At 42.7% G+C, this 18,344-nt stretch overlaps 2 protein-coding genes across 3 annotated transcripts in view; both read right to left on the reverse strand.

The window, feature by feature from the left end:
• Positions 1-5,337, reverse strand: part of LOC311144431 (cytospin-A-like) — a 31,457-nt gene extending 26,120 nt beyond the window's left edge. Inside the window, exon 1 of the mRNA XM_084180441.1 lies at positions 5,187-5,337. The gene's annotated coding sequence lies outside the window, so the exon portion shown is untranslated. The remainder of the gene's footprint in view (positions 1-5,186) is intronic.
• Positions 5,338-5,648: 311 nt separating this feature from the next.
• The window catches only part of LOC311144545 (breakpoint cluster region protein-like), a 49,726-nt gene continuing 37,030 nt past the window's right edge, over positions 5,649-18,344 (reverse strand). For both annotated transcript variants that reach the window (XM_084180575.1, XM_084180574.1), the window contains exons 15-23: positions 17,781-17,878; positions 17,538-17,669; positions 12,012-12,071; positions 11,587-11,696; positions 10,156-10,295; positions 9,902-10,036; positions 9,647-9,752; positions 7,404-7,566; positions 5,649-7,238 (exon numbers count right to left, since the gene is read on the reverse strand). In XM_084180575.1, the coding sequence (XP_084036701.1) occupies positions 7,149-7,238; positions 7,404-7,566; positions 9,647-9,752; positions 9,902-10,036; positions 10,156-10,295; positions 11,587-11,696; positions 12,012-12,071; positions 17,538-17,669; positions 17,781-17,878 (1,034 nt within the window). In that variant the 3' untranslated portion in view covers positions 5,649-7,148. The remainder of the gene's footprint in view (positions 7,239-7,403; positions 7,567-9,646; positions 9,753-9,901; positions 10,037-10,155; positions 10,296-11,586; positions 11,697-12,011; positions 12,072-17,537; positions 17,670-17,780; positions 17,879-18,344) is intronic.

The following is an 18,344-nucleotide window of genomic DNA, read 5'->3' on the forward strand; positions in this document are numbered from 1 at the left end:
AGGCATGCTCATTTGACTTAATCTCTCTTCATCCCAGTCTCAGATATCCTGACTGTCATCAGCATTACCAGATGGCAGTCATAGGCTGGTTAGGGTTCAACTGGGGTTGTTCTCTGCTCAGAAGTTCCGACCTCACTGATAAAAATGTAATACACAATCCATGTGTATTAGTTCACACGTCTCACCCAGGTGCATGGACAACATGCCTTGCTGTCATGATGACCAAGGTAGGGAAAGTATTTGGGGCTTTATCTATGACAGCAGAGGTTATAAAACAGCGTTATATGACAAATGAGGCAGTCTTTTTCTTCCTGAAAGTTACATAACCAGAAGTATTCTAGTTGTTGCACACAAGACATTTTTACTTTTTGTCTACAAGGAATAGTTGTGTAACAAATCGCAAGAGTAAATCGTAATTGCAATAGGCCCTGAAGATAGCCTAAAAATAAACCAATTGGTGAACCAATTTGAAGAGTAATGGCTTTCCAAAGGGCTCGGCCATACTATGGTTCTCAGAGATGTGGGCGTAGTTTAAATTCTATACTGCTGGAGATGAGACGGGACGGGACGGGGGGCAGATCTCAGTAATATCCCTCAGCTGAGTTACATTAGTGCTGCTGTTCTTCCCTGCGATTCCTATGATCTCTAACCCAACCTGCTGGACATACTATCCTGCACAGCATATGTGACCATTAAACCAAGCAGGCTTTCTGGATCTCTCTGTGCCTGCTCTCAAGCTGGGTGCAGGTGGAAGTACCAACGCCCTGCCTGGAAAGGCCATCATTGTTTAATCAAGTAAGCAGACAGAAAGTTGAGTAAATATTATACTTGTTTATTTTCTAAATATAAATGATATAGGGTGCATTTCTGTCTAAATAGAATAATCCGTGCCTGTGACAAAGTGATAACGTTTTCTAAACTCTTGTTTGGCATATTAATAAATTCAGATATGACGCCAAAACGCTTCCATTTGTCTTTCTACTTTAAACCATCAAAAAGGGAACACGCAGTCTGGTCCTTTTGGGTCTTTCTGCACTTGTGCTGGAGTTATGAGATCTTTCCAGAGCTTTTTTAACAGCTCCCCGTTGTCCTCTCTCGCCTCTCATTTATAGCAGAGCAGCAGAGCACTTGTGCTCGTTAGGAGTAAACTCTGCCTAATGTCTCTCAGCTGTGAGATGTGTGTTGAAGCCCCATGGTTCCTGTGATTGGGAGGTGCTTGTTTATTCAGACCCTCATTGAAATATGCCTAGTAGTGTACACATTCTTGAACAGCCAGAGGGTAAGAGACAGACCAGATAGTGAATGTTGAAATAACAACAATGAAATACAATACACCCTTACTGGCAGTGGAATATTAATGTAAAACTTGGCATTGAAACATTCCTTTAGAGTTGCACCTTTAAGTAAAACAAAACATATAAATAGGGACATCTTGCAACAGAAGAGTGTTCTACTGTAGCCTACACTCCCCAGTCAGGTGTGTGTGTGTGTGTTCTCACCCTATCTGACCTCTGTTTGGATTGTGCAGGGCACGTTGCCAGCTGCTGACATGGGCTCTCAATACAGCCTGGGTACAGCTTTCTGATCACCTAAACACACGACTTGGAAGGCTGCCATTTTCTTTGGCTATGAATGAATGGGATTGAGTGAGAGAGAGGCTGCGGGTATAGCCTAGACTTTCAGTCTATTCTCACTATTCATATGCCTTCCGTAGACTATCAGGTTCAGGTGTGCAGTAATACTTCAATGGCATTCTTATAGTCCAAATATTAGTAATGCATCCCAGCATCCTCTAAGAAGAAATAAAGGCCTTGGTCTTATGTAAAATGCACTGTGTGCAAATGGGGTACAGAAAGTGAAAGGACACGACAATCCCAGCTATGCATTCATGGGTGGGTAAAGGGTTGGCGTCTAGGGTGATGAGTTCTCGCTCAGCAACAGACTAGCAAGATCTAAAGCCAGCACTAGCCATGATGATTGGGCTAGTGCTGCTATTTGATTCCAACAATGTCCGGCTAATGAACGCATGGAACCCTTGGATTCAATCCAAGGCTGACCCGAAGGACAACTATGCACAGTCAGTGTCCCCTTGTTGCTTATGAAACAAAACCATTAAAAGCAGGGAAAAAAGGAAGCAAGAGAGAGCGAGCAAGATTCGGCCTACTGGAAACTGCCCCTCCCTCTTCCTCATCTTCCTTATTCAGTGCTTTGACTGCGGGAGTCACTTCCCTTCCATAACATCCGCTTCCTGTGGTGGCGTCTCCTTTGAGAAAATTCTACAAGGATGAATGTGTGCGAGGACAAGTAGGCATCAGTGTGTTTCAGACAGAGCAGAAAGTGTAACCTCAACTCTTCAGTCGAAAACATCCATTATAGCCAAAGACCCAGTCCTCCTAACAGATCCAACCAAGCCATCCTTCATGTACCCTATTATGCTATACCAATGTTTCCCAATCCTTTGGGTCCCCAGGACCAGGATGGAGAAACACTGCGCTATGCAGTGCATACAACACAAAACACATGGCTAGGACAATCTGTATCAGAGCTCAGGAAATATCAGAGTGTGAGGTGAACAACTCAGGCTTCTTTAAAAAGTAGGATCAGACTATAGACAATTACACATGCACAAATGGGTGCTTAGGTAACTTCCAGCTCTAGGAACATTTCCAAGAACTGAAGATTTTTCACTTTGGGAAATTTTCCCAAAAGGCAGGATTCAGAGACAAGGAGGAGTAGCCAAATTCATATTGCACAAGTCACATTCCCTGGACAGGACATTGGAGAGCAGATTGTAAAGCTTAAAGATATTCAATTCAGGAAAATAAAGAATAGTCAGGAGAAATATGCTCACTTTGAATTCTTCTACTGTATAATGAGACGTGTGTTTTATATTTTCTAAATAAATCAGCTATATGGGCTTTAGAGAGACCTCTAAGTTGCATGTGGAAAAAAGAGTGACATGCTTCAGGCCCAGGGAATCACAAACATTAATAATGTAGCTAGATAGCTATGACAAGTTGCCTAAATCAGACTATGATACCAATTCTTGGTATACAGTCAAACAAAGCACTGCAAAAACGTGGAAACTTGTTTCTTTACAAGCCAGAATGTTTACTAAAATTCCATTTGAATTATTTCCCTCTGCCGATTGTCTGTGTGGTTGGTCCTTCAGCTGGTCGAAATTTGAGACAAAATATCCAGACTTTTAGAGTGCCGGTACTGCCGTTGAACTTTCTATCACCTGGCACATGCGCAAAACTATGTAAACACCTACAAGACTTCGGTTAGTATGCTACGTGCATGTACTTCCATCTTGTGCACATGTCTTAGGTCATGAGCAAACACATCTTAATTGACACACACAGAGACTTGCGTTTTGAAGTCTGCTTAATAATAATTTTCTGTGGATATTTTGTCTCAAGTTTCAACCAGCTGAAGGACCACCCCCACAGACAATCGGCAGAGTAAGTACAAGTATAATTGTATTCAACATGTGACAGACAAGGGATGTTAAGGATTTTACTATGTACATTTGCGTGGGTATGCTGTACAGGCAATGGAAAGCATCGCCACAATCAGGACTACATGACAAGTTAGTTATTGCCATGACATTTGACATATCTAGCCAGATGATTCCGACCCTATCGTTATGCTTGTTTACCCCCGGTCGGAACACAACCATGGTTACATTAAGACATTGTGTAGCCGGCGCAAGATATGGGTCGGAAAACGTACCTCTATAGAGTACGACAGTATGAGTCATAATACTCATAAAACCTAGCAGTCAAACAGGGAAATGGTTCCAATAGTTTTTCCACCATTCATTTTTCCCATAGGGGATTTTTTAGAAACACTTAAAATAAGGGCTGTGTTGTGTGTAGGCTTACCCTGGCGTGACGTTTTGATAACCGTGTAAATCTCTCTAGGCCAAGGTGACTTTTATCAATATCTTCACCTGTATTTACACCCAATAATGAAATGCTAATTAGCTGCTAATGTGGTTATCATGATCTGGACGAGACTGCCTAATCGAGGCAAAGGTAAGAATCTCTGGATTAACTATTCTAATGTTAGCTAAATGTAGTAATGAATAAATTGGTAAAATGTATTTAAAATGGACAATTCCGTTAACTGTCTTGTGCAAGTTTTAAATTGACACAATACCTGTTATTAAAAGTGTCGGCTAGAGATGACGTGCAGGAGCTTGCAGGGATTTGTACCATTTCCCTGTTTGACCGCTAGGTTTTATGGGTATTATTACACCTCCACTGTGGGCCTCTATGCAGGGATGGGATATGCCACCTTACTCCAAATTGTACCTTCATCCACACTGCTCCATCGAGAAGATTGAAATACTGCTAGTTTTCCCGGAAAACTGCCTTTTTCGTCCTCATGCTGATTGGCTGACACTGCCATTCCAAAATGGCTGTGTTGGCTACTGCTAGCTAGCATGAGGACAAACTGGGCCGTTTTCTGGGAAAACTAGCAGTATTTCAACCTTCTCAATGAATTAGTGTGGATAAAGGCATATCCCATCCCTGCATTGAGATACATTTTCCGACCTATATCTGGCATGGGCTCCACAGTGTCTTAATGGAACCACGATTGCGTTCCGACCCCAGTGCAGATCAGTTTAAACAAGGGTAATGTTAGGGTCGGAATCTTCTGGCAATGTCACAGATAGAACTATGAGCTTGGGTTAGTTAAAAAAATATTTGGCTATATGACCAGTTGACAGTGTGTCACCCCACTTGCCTTTTTAGTTACCGTTAGCTAGAATAATAACAAAGCTAACTAGCTTACTATCTAGTAGTATCTAAATAGCTTGCAGCCAACATTTTGTAATCAACATTTCCATACAGCCAATCATGAGAAGTTGTCAGCTAACGTTAACTAGCAAGTTACCGTCGCTAGCCAGTTGACGTTAGCTGAATAGTTTGACACAGCTAGCAAGCTAACGGTCGTTTTTTTTTTCCTAGTCTGACTGGCAACTATAGCTAGCCTAAAATACGACTAAATTGGATGTTCCAGGAGACGTGAAAGTTGCAAGCTTTCCCAGAAATACATTAGCTAAGAAATGATTAGCTAAAGTATATATTTTCACATAACTACAGTAGCTAGCTAGCCTAGCTTAGCTTGATAAAGACGTTATTAACGTACTGTCTGTAGCTAGCTAAAATTCATACCGTGGCTTCTTCTATTTGATCCTTGAAGAGTGAAAATGTATAACTGGATGCGAATACATTTTAAGACAGCTTTGTAGCTGAGACAGATAGATACTGGAGGTTATCCCAATTTGGTCCATCTGACACGTTGCTTTTCAGTCGTCAATGCAGCGAACATCAGCCTGATTATTGCTTCCCAGAGCCTTGCCCTGGACTGGAGCGCATCCTCCATAGATGTATTTAACAAGATCGGCATGCGCATTCTAGTCCATTTACATCTAGAGCCCAGCTCTATATGAATAAAGAACATGTATTGAATCTCAGCTAGCTACAAAGTCTCACGCAGCTGTTTTAGAGTATACATTGTGCAGAAAATAACTAAAATCATATTCTACCGACACAACACTTGAACAAAATCATGTTAAATAATCTTAAATTGTGTTCTCAGATTGCAGAGAATCAAAATTAAAAAAATACAAAGCACATGGGAATCAACTCTTTATTGTAGCTACATAAATTAGCCTTTCTTAGGATAATGACTACAACAACTGTCTGGAAGGAAGAAATGTAAATTAAGTGATTGCTGATACACTATAAACAGTCAGTTAGCATAACAGTTTCATATCTTGCTTAACATCTTAATTCAGATATCTGTAAACATTTGGAATGATTTTCACTTTGCAAGCACTGATATATTTTTAAGGGCTTTCGAAGTTACAGCTCGCCAGGCAGAGAACAGTAAACCCTTTATATATTTTGCTAGAAACAAAATAACACAACAGAAGACAATGGTGCCCTTCACAATGCCCATACTTGTTTTCATACCCAGGAGATTTGGATATTAGTGGATCACTACCACTAAAATTGAATAAAGAGACAAAGCTTATCAGTGCTATTTCTGTCTAATTTCCACGTGACAGCACTGAATAGTCTTTGGTTTTAACCCATCTGAAATAAAAACAAAATTCATCCAGTAAAGGGGTGGTGTGTTCAGATGAATGATCTCTAATTGAATAAGATCAAAAGATAAATGACGCTACAGTGGGAATGCTTAAGGAAAATGTAGGACTGTCATAATTGTACTTAAACATTTAGGCCTACTACTTAATGCAGCTGGTCTTACAACATATTTAGCAATATCCAGCTTTCAGGTCCATATAAGATAAAAACAAAAAAAAGACATATTCTGAGATATGGTTGAGGTCGACTGTTTAACTAAGTACAACCTCCCAGAAATATCTTAACAGAAACTCACAAACAGCAGTTATTTGAAGAGAAAAGTATTAAAAACACATTTATGTCAACATGCCTGCATGTTAAATATACCTACTTAAGTTTGATCAGTCTCACATTCCTTACAAAATAAAGAGAGCATTCGCATAAACATCTGGTGAATGCACATTTTCCTACAATGGGCTTCAGCAGGGAAAAGTTATGAAACAGGCCTTGTGTCTTAATAAGGAATGAAACTATTTTTCACAGTTTTGATAATAATCAGTGGATCATCAGTGCCTCTAAAATGAGTTGATTGTCAAATAATTAACAGATTGTTACACACTATCTGTAAATGCTCAGCACACCTAATATAAGGGATCATGGAGATGACAATTTGCCTCACTTCATCTGGTAAAAACATTTTTGCAATTAAAAATCTAATAAAGGAATGGTCTGTGCTTTGACTTGACCATATTAAATGGCTTTTTGTGTCTGTGTACGACAGTTTTAAGGGCAGCAAGATAAGGATGATATTTGGATCATTGATCATAATGGAATGGCTTTGGTCATGAAAGTACTGAATTTGTTAGTCTGAAATGTGCTGTTGACTCCCTCTGGTGGCCATATAGAGCAGGTACCCTGTAATCCAGCCATTGCTCCTTAGCAGTGTTCATTTCCTCCAGCAGCCAACAATTTACCATGAAAGGGATAATTTTGTCCACTTCTTCCTCCCTCTGTTTTTCACAGATGGAAATGCCCATGCTCCCGCTATACTTCAGTGGAAAAGAGAATGCTTTGACGTTTGCTGTCCGGTGTTGGGATGCTCTGAAGCTGAAGGAAATACAGCAGGACCTGTACCTACAGAGACAGAAGGGGAAGCGGGAAAGAGCAAAGGAAAGGGATTATTAGAACCATAGCACATATTTATGGGCTCCATGAATACCTCTGAATCTACCTCTGCAACAAAATCAACATTGACGTTCCAAAAGACACTATAGATGTCTACACAGATTTTGGCAGTACCTGTGACATAACCTCCAGTGACCAGTTGTCATTCATTGTTATGGGTTGCGTGGCATTGGCTGGGATCTTGCTGTCTTTCTCAGAGGGGCGGAGCAGGGTTGGACCAAAGACCGTGGCCAGGTTGTGAAAAGACATCTTATTAACGCCCTCATTATCAGCAATCCTGTAAGAACACAGAGGATATCAAAAGTGTCTGATTGTGAGAACAAGGAAGGAGAAATTAGCAACAGGTTTTGAATAACAGATCTGTGACTGTATTAGTGCTGAGAGATTAGTGCTTTTTTAGGTCGGTTCAGTTTCGGTTCGATTATTAAAAAATAATGACGGTTTTTGATTTCGGTAAAAACATTAAATGCATTATGAAATAATGACGTTACTATGATTTTAGAGCTTTTTAATGGAATTTCCAAAGCCAAAAATAGTGAACATTCAATTGCAAAACATAACAAATATTCCATTGTCTCTGATCAGGTCCACATAGGGTAGACATCAATAGAAAAAATTGAAATTACTATGAAATAATACAATATTTCAGTTGTGTATATTACTTAGTTTTTATTTGATTACTTTATTATTTTTCATTCCTTAAAAAGTAATAATCTCATCTCTGCTCAGGCAGTAGCAGTCAGCCAGCCAGGCCATCTAACGTTATGTGCTCCCCATACTGTACTGTCTTTAGTCATCCTATTTAGCTAACCTGCCTAAGTATGCTGCAGAGCTGTCTGACGATATCATTTTACTAGTTCTTCAAAATAGATTTGGCATACTTTCACAAACTGTCTCTGTTTCCCTCGTCGTTGTGTTCATTCCTCTCTCATGTGGTCTATGTGGTCTGTGTGTATCTAACCTAACGTAGCAGGCGTAAAAGTGTATCAGGCCAGAGATCTGTATCTAATGAAGAGATGCTCATGTCTCTGCCCTAACAATGGTAGTCGTGTCCCAAAGGCAGGAAGGCAGGCGACAAGCTTAGGTCAAAAATAAGCCCATAGAAACGCATTGGGCTTATTTTGGGCATATGTTGGTGAGAGTGAAACCTCTCGCTTTGCCTCCTCCTCTCTGATCCGTCTGAGCTGGAAAGAACTAGTGCAATGGACTATGTCCATTGTAGTTAATTACCACATTTCTGCGCTGAACAGGAACAGGTTGAGAGCTTCAAGTTCCTTGGTGTCCACATCACCAACGAACTATCATGGTCCAAACACACCAAGACAGTCGTGAAGAGGGCACGACAAAGCCTATTCCCCCTCAGGAGACTGAAAAGATTTGGCATGGGTCCTCAGATCCTCAAAAAATTATACAGCTGCACCATCGAGAGCATCCTGACTGGTTGCATCACCGCCTGGTATGGCAACTGCTTGGCCTCCGACCGCAAGGCACTACAGAGGGTAGTGCGTACGGCCCAGTACATCACTGGGGCCAAGCTTCCTGCCATCCAGGACCTCTATACCAGGCGGTGTCAGAGGAAGCCCCTCAAAATTGTCAAAGACTCCAGCCACCCTAGTCATAGACTGTTCTCTCTGCTACCGCACGGCAAGCGGTACCGGAGTGCCAAGTCTAGGTCCAAAATACTTCTCAACAGCTTCTACCCCCAAGCCATAAGACTCCTGAACAGCTAATCATGGCTACCCGGACTATTTGCACTGCCCCCCCCACCCCATCCTTTTTACACTGCTGCTACTCTGTTAATTATTTATGCATCGTCACTTTAACTCTACCCACATGTACATATTACCTCAACTACCTCAACTAGCCGGTGCCCCCCTGTATATATAGCCTCCCTACTGTCACTTTATTTTACTTCTGCTCTTTTTTTTCTCAACACTTTTTTTTGTTGTTGTTTTATTTTTTAAATTAAAAATAAATGCACTGTTGGTTAAGGGCTGTAAGTAAGCATTTCACTGTAATGTCTGCACCTGTTGTATTCGGCGCATGTGACCAATAAAATTTGATTTGATTTGATTTGAACTAGGTTGAATATTTGCTTAATGAAAACAACAACTCCCTTCAACCTAGCATCCCACATAGTTCTTGACTTGATTTAATTCATGAATTATTTGATTTCTCTCTAAAGAAACGACGCGTTGGGCAAAAAGAAACCCCGAACTAAATGGAATACAAGTAATTGAACCGACATTGGTCAATTAGTTGTTTAATAACCCCAAAAACCAAAATGATCGGTTAATCGCTCAGCACTAGACTATATTCATGTGACAGGATCAATCATGTCACTGTGGGGAGTATACCTCTTCAGGTGATCCAGCAGGAAGAGGAAGGTGACCAGGTTGGGTTCTGGGAGTGACAGCAGCAGGTGCAGCATACAGCTCTCCTTAGCCACACTGTCTGACAGGGCTGCAAGACGAAGACACAATTGTTTAGTATTTTTTTGTCTTACCTGATTTAGGTTTAATAGTTTGTTAAATGTCACTCTTATGTTGTATTCACTATGATGAGGCTAAATGCCATAGTAAGATTTTTTTAGGTCACAAAGAGAGACTGACCGATGCCTCCAGCGAAGTTGGGGTACAGGTCATCTGTGAAAAGAGGTTCCGGCAGCTCACGGAAATACAGCTTCAGCGTTCCAGCAATGGCATTCACATCCATCTCACTCATCATCACCGACACATCCTTATTGTCTGTCAATCAGAGGAAAGGAATTAACGATAAACAGGGGGAACAGTACGCTGCAAGCCGGTATGAATAATAGTAATACATAAATGACATTGTACCAGAGATCCAAGGTCGGTGTACTCACTGGCATCAAATGCAGCCTTCAGGGCCTGGATGTCTGTAGCCACCCCTGAGACCCGGTAGATTCCTACCTCCTCCATGCCCCGGCGCTCTATCTCCTCTACACACTGCTTCACGATTAGGGGCACCTTGGACCGCTCCCGTCTGTCGAGGTCAAACACAGACACATGGTTACACTTAATGCAGGATTAAAACAGGATTAATGCAGGAAACGAGAAGTCTAGTGCTTTACACTAATGAGTCAAAATACCTGTGACTGCAAAACTGGGTGTCTCATTTCTGACTTCAGTACACACCTGATGTTTGTTTTATTGTGGTAGTGCATAAACTGAACCCAAGAGCATTTTTCAATTTTGATATGTAATACCTGTTCCCAAGTACTCATAAATGACCCCTATATTTTCTTTCTACTTTCAGAGTAAAGCAAACACAGAGAAAGACCTCCATCCTGCAGTATTGCATCTTTACCACTATAAAATGATGTTTTCTCAAATAGACCCTGCCCATAAGGGGCAAAAGTTATTTTACAAATGATCATGAGAGCCTTGTGCTCCATGTGAAAATAGAAAATCCCAAACATTTACATTTTACATTTTAGTCATTTAGCAGACGCTCTTATCCAGAGCGACTTACAGTTAGTGAACACATTTTTTTTTTTTTTATACTGGCCCCCCGTGGGAATCGAACCCACAACCCTGGCGTTGCAAACACCATGCTCTACCAACTGAGCTACATCCCTGCCGGCCATTCCCTCCCCTACCCTGGACGACGCTGGGCCAATTGTGCGCCGCCCATGAGTCTCCCGGTCGCGGCCAGCTGCGACAGAGCCTGGATACGAACCAGGATCTCTAGTGGCACAGTTAGCACTGTGATGCAGTGCCTTAGACCACTGTCTTTGACAGTTATTCCTTACCCTGCACTGTTGTTTTTGGATTAAAGTGAAGGAGGTAGGAGGTAGGAGGAGGTATCCCATTCATTTGACAATATTAGGTCTGATCTGTGTTGGTAACAGAAATGTGGCATGCATTACATGGAGGCTAGTCCTTCATGACAGGCTTAAAGGGATACTTTGGGATTTTGGCAATGGAGCCCTTTATCTACTTCCCCAGAGTCAGATGAACTCATGGATACCATTTGTATGTCTCTGTATCCAGTATGAAGCAAATTAGTGGTAGTTTCGCGAGCCAACACTAACTAGCATGAACGCAATGACTGTAAGTCTATGGTATCTACTAGCATGCTAGCAGTTACCATAGACTTCCAGGCATTGCGCTAACACTAGTTAGCATTGCGCTAATACTAGTTAGCAACTTACTTCAAACTACATATAGAGACATAAAAATGGTTTCATTGCCAAAATCCTCAAGTATGAGTCTGATTTGGTTCTGGGTGCCGAGATTATACAGAGGCTAACAAACACACATTATTCACTCACTTCGTTACAACACTGATTTTCACTCCAAACACGCCTGACTGTTTCCGCGAGGGCATTCTCTTCAGACTGAACTCTCTGCTGGTGAACTTCATTGACAGCTTCACGTCAATCTGTACCAAGAGAAGTTAAGAATTAGCCAGGAGTCAGTGAAATGAAGAGCATTGCATGTATCCTGATCCACACAGTAAACGTTAATATAGGGGTCATCTTTATTCCACAGTAACTATCAGTGGAAAAACCCATGTAATTACCATGTTATATACATAACTTATTTAAAAATGGTTACACTGGCCACTGGAGTAATGTCAATGTAAAGTTGTGCCAAAACAGTACTTTTGCTAAACAAAATAAGTAAGGCAGTGTGGTTTCAGAAAGCTTTGTGAAAAACAGCGATGATTGTTTAAACTTAGGCTGGTAATACGTACCCCGTTCATGGTGATGACTGTTCTTTGCCAGTCTTTGCTTTGTAGCGTCTGGGGATCCAGCTGGAAAATATGGAGACATCTGTCAGTCAGAGTAATCATCTAACCCAGTAAAGATGAACTGCTCAGATATTTAAACCTCTCAAAATCCTGCTTTGTATGAATGTTTAGCACAGTTAGCCTCTTGATCCTTTCCAATTAATCTAAAGCAGAGTATTAAAAAAACACTTCAATGAAACTGTCGATATTAGATTGGATTTCACTGAAGCAAAGCTAAAAATTGACAAAATTATGGATTCAAAGATAAAGATGGTTACTTTGTCTTTCTCCCCAATCAGCAAGCCTGGGTCTTCCATAACAATTACCCTTCACTTGCCCTTATCCTCACAAAAACATCATATGGTTGGGTAGTGTCAACTCATGTCACTGATGTATTTTAAATCATGTGACTAATACCAAGCTGCAAACAGTTATTTGCAGTGATCAGGCATGAGTATTGTGATAGCATCATCTCCCGGTATTCAGATTATCTAACATGACAGATGTCCTCTCACCCAAGTGACCAACAGATAGATACAACATATTTTTTTGTTCTGTGGACATCCATTTCTTCTTACATAATGCAGTGGATTTATTAAAAGAAAAGAGCATTACGTATTAAGTATGAGAATACTGTAAAACACATTCAAGGATACTTAAAGGATATGCTCCGTGGCTGAGTGACTCATTGCAAGCTTACAGAACAGGGCTGCAGGCAGCTGAGAGAAAATGGAGGAAAACGAAACTTCCGGAGGACCTATCATCCTTTCACTCCCTCCTCTCTACCTTCTCTTCCACTGTATCTGCTGCGAAAGCCACTTTCTACCACTCTAAATTTCAAGCTTCTGCCTCTAACTCTAGGAAACTATTTTCCACCTTCTCCTCCCTCCTTAATCATCCACCCCCTCCCACTCCCTCCTCCCACTCTGCGGACGACTTTGTCAACCACTTTGAGAAGAAGGTTGATGACATCTGCTACTCATTCACTCAGCCCATTGTGTCCACTGGTCTCACTCACACAGAACTACCCTCCGCCTTGGGCTCTTTATCTCCTCTCTCCAGATGAAATCCTGCGACTAGTGATGTCTGGCCACCCGACAACCTGCCCGCTCGACCCCATCTCTGGAGACCTTCTCCAGACCATCTCTGGAGAACTTCTCCCATTCCTCACTTCTCTCATCCCTGACCATTGGCTGCGTCCCCTCCGACTTCAAAATGGCCCAAATCGCTCCCCTTGTCACGAAACCAACACTCGACTCATCAGACGTCAAAAACGATAAACCTGTATCCCTTCTTTCTTTTCTTTCCAAAACACTTAGGCGTGCTGTCTCTGATCAACTTCCTCGTTATCTCTCTCAGAACGATCTTCTTGACCCTAACCAGTCAGGCTTCAAGACGAGTCACTCAACCAAGACTCCTCTTCTCTGTGTCACGGAGGCTCTCAGCACTACCAAAGCTGACTCTCGCTCTTCTGTTCTCATCCTCCTAGATCTATCCGCTGCCTTTGGCACCGTGAACCATCAATCCTCCTCTCCACCCTCTCAGGGCTCAGCGTCTCAGGCTCTGCACACTCTTGGATTGCATCCTACCTGGCAGACCACTCCTACCAGGTGACGTGGAGAGGATCTGTGTCTGCACCACGTACTCTCACTACTGGGGTCCCCCAGGGCTCGGTTCTAGGCCCTCTCCTCTTCTCTCTATACACCAAGTCACCCAGCTTCCTCACATGGTCTCGCTTATCATTGCAATACAGATGACACTAAACTAATTCTCCTTCCCCCCTTCTGACACCCAGGTGGCGACACACATCTCTGCGTGCCTGGCAGATATCTCAACTTGGATGTCAGCCCACCACCTAAAGCTCAACCTCAACAAGAAGGAGCTGCTCTACCTCCCGGGGAAGGCCTGCCCGCTCAAAGACCTCTCCATCACGGTTGACAATGCCACAGTGTCGTCCTCCCAGAATGCAAAGAATCTTGGTGTGACCCTGGACAACACCTTGTCGTTCTCTACAAACATAAAAGCAATGACTCGCTCCTGCAGTGTTATGCTCTACAACATCCGTAGAGTATGACCCTACCTCACATAGGAAGTGGTGCAGGTCCTAATACAGGCAATTGTCCTCTCCCGTCTGAGCTACTGCAACTCGCTGTTGGCTGGGCTCAACCTTCCCAAGTTCTCTCATGTCACCCCACTCCTCCGCACACTCCACTGGCTTCCAGTCAAAGCTTGCATCCACTACAATACCATGGTGCTTACCTACAGAACAGCAAGAGGAACTGCCCCTCCCTACCTTTAGGCTATGCTCAAACCCTACACCCCATCCTGAGCACTCCGTTCTGCCACCTCAGGTCTCTTCTTGGCCCTCGCACCCCTACGGGAGGGAAGCTCTTCTCTGTCCTGGCACCCCAATGGTGGAAGCAGCTTCCCCCTGAAGCTAGGACAGCAGTCCCTGCCCATCTTTCGAAAACACCTGAAACCCTACCTTCAAACAGTATCTTAAATAATCCTCCTCCTCTCCTCACCTCAACCCCCCCCCCCCTCCCCCCCTCCTCCCCCTTCTAGCTCTGACTCGACTGATAGCTCCTTTATTGAGGAAAAATGTACTTTCTATGCCTGTGATATGTGGTTGTCCCACCTAGCTATCTTAAGATGAATACACTAACTAAGTCACTCTGGATAAGAGTGTCTGCTAAATTATTTAAATGTCACTGTAGATGATATACAGTATCTAGTAAAGGTCTACACCCAGTTGTCACGTTTTACTGGCTTAAAATGAAATCTAAAAAAGGGATTACATTTGATTTTCTTCCTATCGATCTACACAACATACTTCACATTTTCAAGTTTTTAGTGGAATCACCACTGGCAGCCATTACAGCTGTGAATAATTCTGAATAAGATTCTACCAACTTTGCACAACTCTTAGGGCAACATATAGCCATTGTTTTTGTCAATTGCTATAGCTCAGTACATTTGGTTGGGAATCATTGATGTACAGCAATATTCAAACATTGTCTCTGACTTTCAAGCTGATTTAAGTCAAGACTGAGACTGGACCACTCAGGAACACTCAACACCAATTGGAAAGCCATTCTGGTGTGTCTTTGGTATTAAAATGCATGTTATTGTCCCTCTGAAAAATAAAACTCCCAGGGTTAGCTGTTCAGAAGTCTGAGGCAGGCTTTCCTCTAACTTTTTAAAGGGCTTTGCTCCTTTCATATTTATTTTGATCCTAACAAACTCCCTAGGCCTAGTCCCTGCTGGTAACAAGCATACCCATAACATGATGCTGTCACCACAATACCTGAAAATCAACAACAAATAAATGTACTTTTAGGCCTAAATTAAAAACGTACGGTTTGGGTCAAATCCAATACCATCACAACACAGAGTGAAACCTTCTGTATTTTCAAGTATTGTGGTGGCAGCATCATATTATGGGTATGCTTGCCACTGGCAGGGACTGGGGTGTCAGGAGCAAAATAAATATGAAAGGGGCAAAGGTAAAAAGTTACAGGAAAACCTGCCTCAGTCACCTGAATACCTAACCCTGGGATAGATTTTTCAGAGGGACAATTACACACATTTTTATGCCAAAGACGCACCGGAATGGCTTTCCAGGTTGTGGAGAGTTCCTGAGTGGTCTAGCCTCAGTCCTGACTTAAATCTGCTTGAAAATCAGAGACATGGTTTGAATATTGGTGTACATCAATGGTTCCCAACAAAATGTACAGAGCTTGAGCATTTTTGACTAAAACTATGTGAAGTAAGTTGTGTAGATCGGTAGGGGGGAAATCAATTTAATCTCTTTTTAGTTTTAATTTGATTAAAGGCAGCAAAATGTGACAACTGTGCAAGGGGTGTGTAGACTTTCACTAGCGACTGTACAACTAAGGATATTTAAAAAAAATCTACAATACCCTCTTTGTTTCAAAGCAAAGACCATCCATGACAAGAAATATAGCTCATTCTTTCTCCTATTTGTGCTATGTCTTTACCTTCTGTCTGTGAAGAGTGCTGACGACCCTGCCCCACAGCCGTGCCCCTGTGCCTGGGGGCTTCCTGGGACCTGTGTCCCCCTCATCCTCCAGGGAACAGCTGCTGGTGAACTGACTGCTGGTCTGATCCAGGATCAGCTCTTTATCACAGGTGTCACCCATATTCTTCTACTTAAGACTCAGTCTCTCACTCTCTACTTTCACTAGCTAATGTACTGTTCAAAACAATGGGAAAAACAAAACAAGGCAGCAGTCCAGAAAATATCGTATTGTCTCAAAGAATCCAGAGGCCCCTATAGTCCTTTAATGGTCCAGTAGGTCCTGGCAAATGTCTGGGTGTCCCATCAACTTCTTAACCCTGCCATCAATCCTTGCACACCAGATTAAAAAAACAATCGGAACAAAGGCAGCCTCTAGACCATGCTGCCTCCCTGTTGTCCCAGTTCCCAGATGGATCTGTGGATTAACTCCTGAGAATCCCCTCCTCCCTTGACTATGGACACACGCTGGCAGCTGCTCAGAGGTTGTTATGAGGACTGCAGGGTGGGTATACAGCCCCAGGTTTACACAGGTAGCTTCCTACAGCATCCTCATGGATCACCAGTTGGTAGATCTGTTTTGGTTCTAGTGACTCTGGCTCCTCCTGACTTTGTGCGTTTACCTGACCCTTTTTCCTCTCAACCAAACCCTCCCACATCTGATCTGTCTCTTTTTCATCCCCAAACATATGGGAACACATGCACACACAATGTTCAGACGGCCTCTCCAATCAGCACTAATGTAAAATTTCACAAACAGATCAGACCCAGGCCAGAGTGTCATCATGCCCAACTTAATCGATGTGAGGGACCACGTTGGCTGTGCATTGTCCAAAAGAGACAATACATACAGTAGATTGTCTATTCAATAAACAAACATCCAATGTTAACCCTTCACTAACTAGACCAAGAAGGTTCGCTCTCTATCTCCCCCTTCCACTGCCATTGGTTGGATCTGTGCCAGGGGCTACATTTGGTCAGCCTGTTTCCCTTCCCAACTGTAATCCCCCCTCTGTCACACTCACAACACCCTATCACCAGTCAGGCTGAGGTGACCCAGCAGCGACCCCACAGCCCTTTTCCACACCACAGAACCACACATGGTGGGATTACCCACAACATGGCAGATATTGGGGCTGGTATACAATATACGTCATTTTCACCACCTATGACATCAATATATACTGTATATTCATATAAGAATATGTATATATGAATAGTGTGTATATAGTCTCTTTGTGTGAATTTTATGTAATATCTTAGGTTGTTCTTGTCTATAACAGTTATGTACTTTGTCGTGTATTTGTACATTTTATGTGGACCCCAGGATGAGTAGCTGCTGCATGTGCAGTAGTTAATGGAGATCCTAATAAAGTAAACCACCTATTATTTCATTAAGCTATGTCACTGTTGCCACTGTAGCCTGGTGTGGCAGGCAACACACTCCATACCTGTATCTGTCCTTTGGCCATGATCCTGTCAGTGTTCTCTCCATCCTCCTTGTTTTGCTTGGCTTTGTTGTAGCACTTCTCATAACACAGCAACCTCAGAGTCTGAGATCCCTCCAGCTCAATCTCAAACTCCTGCAGGGAAACAGCGCAGAACCAGGTAAGAGACAATCTAGCAGATAAGGCTGAATAATAGACACCAGGACACGTGAGTTCTGAGTGCTAACGGACCCATGGCATCCTCACCTCGTTCCAGTTGGGTTCTGTGGAGTCTCTGTACACACGTGTCTTGGCTTTGTTCACAAAGTAGCCAAAGGAATCCACCTCCAGAGTGCAGTAGAGATCTGTGTGGTAGAAGAGACAGTTAATGGGAGTTACCATGGCTACTGAGTCACAGTAGGACTGTCCTGTATGTACTTTACGCTACACTGTTAAACCATTCTTTCTGACAATCCTCACAATGGAACTTGCCATGCCCTCTGAATCTGGTATGTTTTAAGGGAAAGAGTTCCCGTCCAGAAGATTACATCTGGATTAACAGGTCAGATTTTGTATAAGATAAGAGATACTGTATGCATGTGAGCTGTACGCCTGACTGTACTTAGGACAAAGAGTGAAACGACAGGGGTTTTCCATCCAGACTGGCCATGGCTGGAGTACAGTGTTCCTCGTTAATCCTGTGAGTTCTGACTGTTCCCCAGCAGCTGCTCCACATGGGAATGCCTGCTGACTGCCAGGTGACAGCCGGACTTGAGGGGACTGACAGCGGAAGGGAAGGGCGGCCTTGGCTATACTCCTTTCATGGTGATC

The sequence above is a fragment of the Coregonus lavaretus genome (genome assembly GCF_964263955.1).
Source record: "Coregonus lavaretus genome assembly, chromosome: 17".
Lineage (NCBI taxonomy): Eukaryota > Metazoa > Chordata > Actinopteri > Salmoniformes > Salmonidae > Coregonus > Coregonus lavaretus.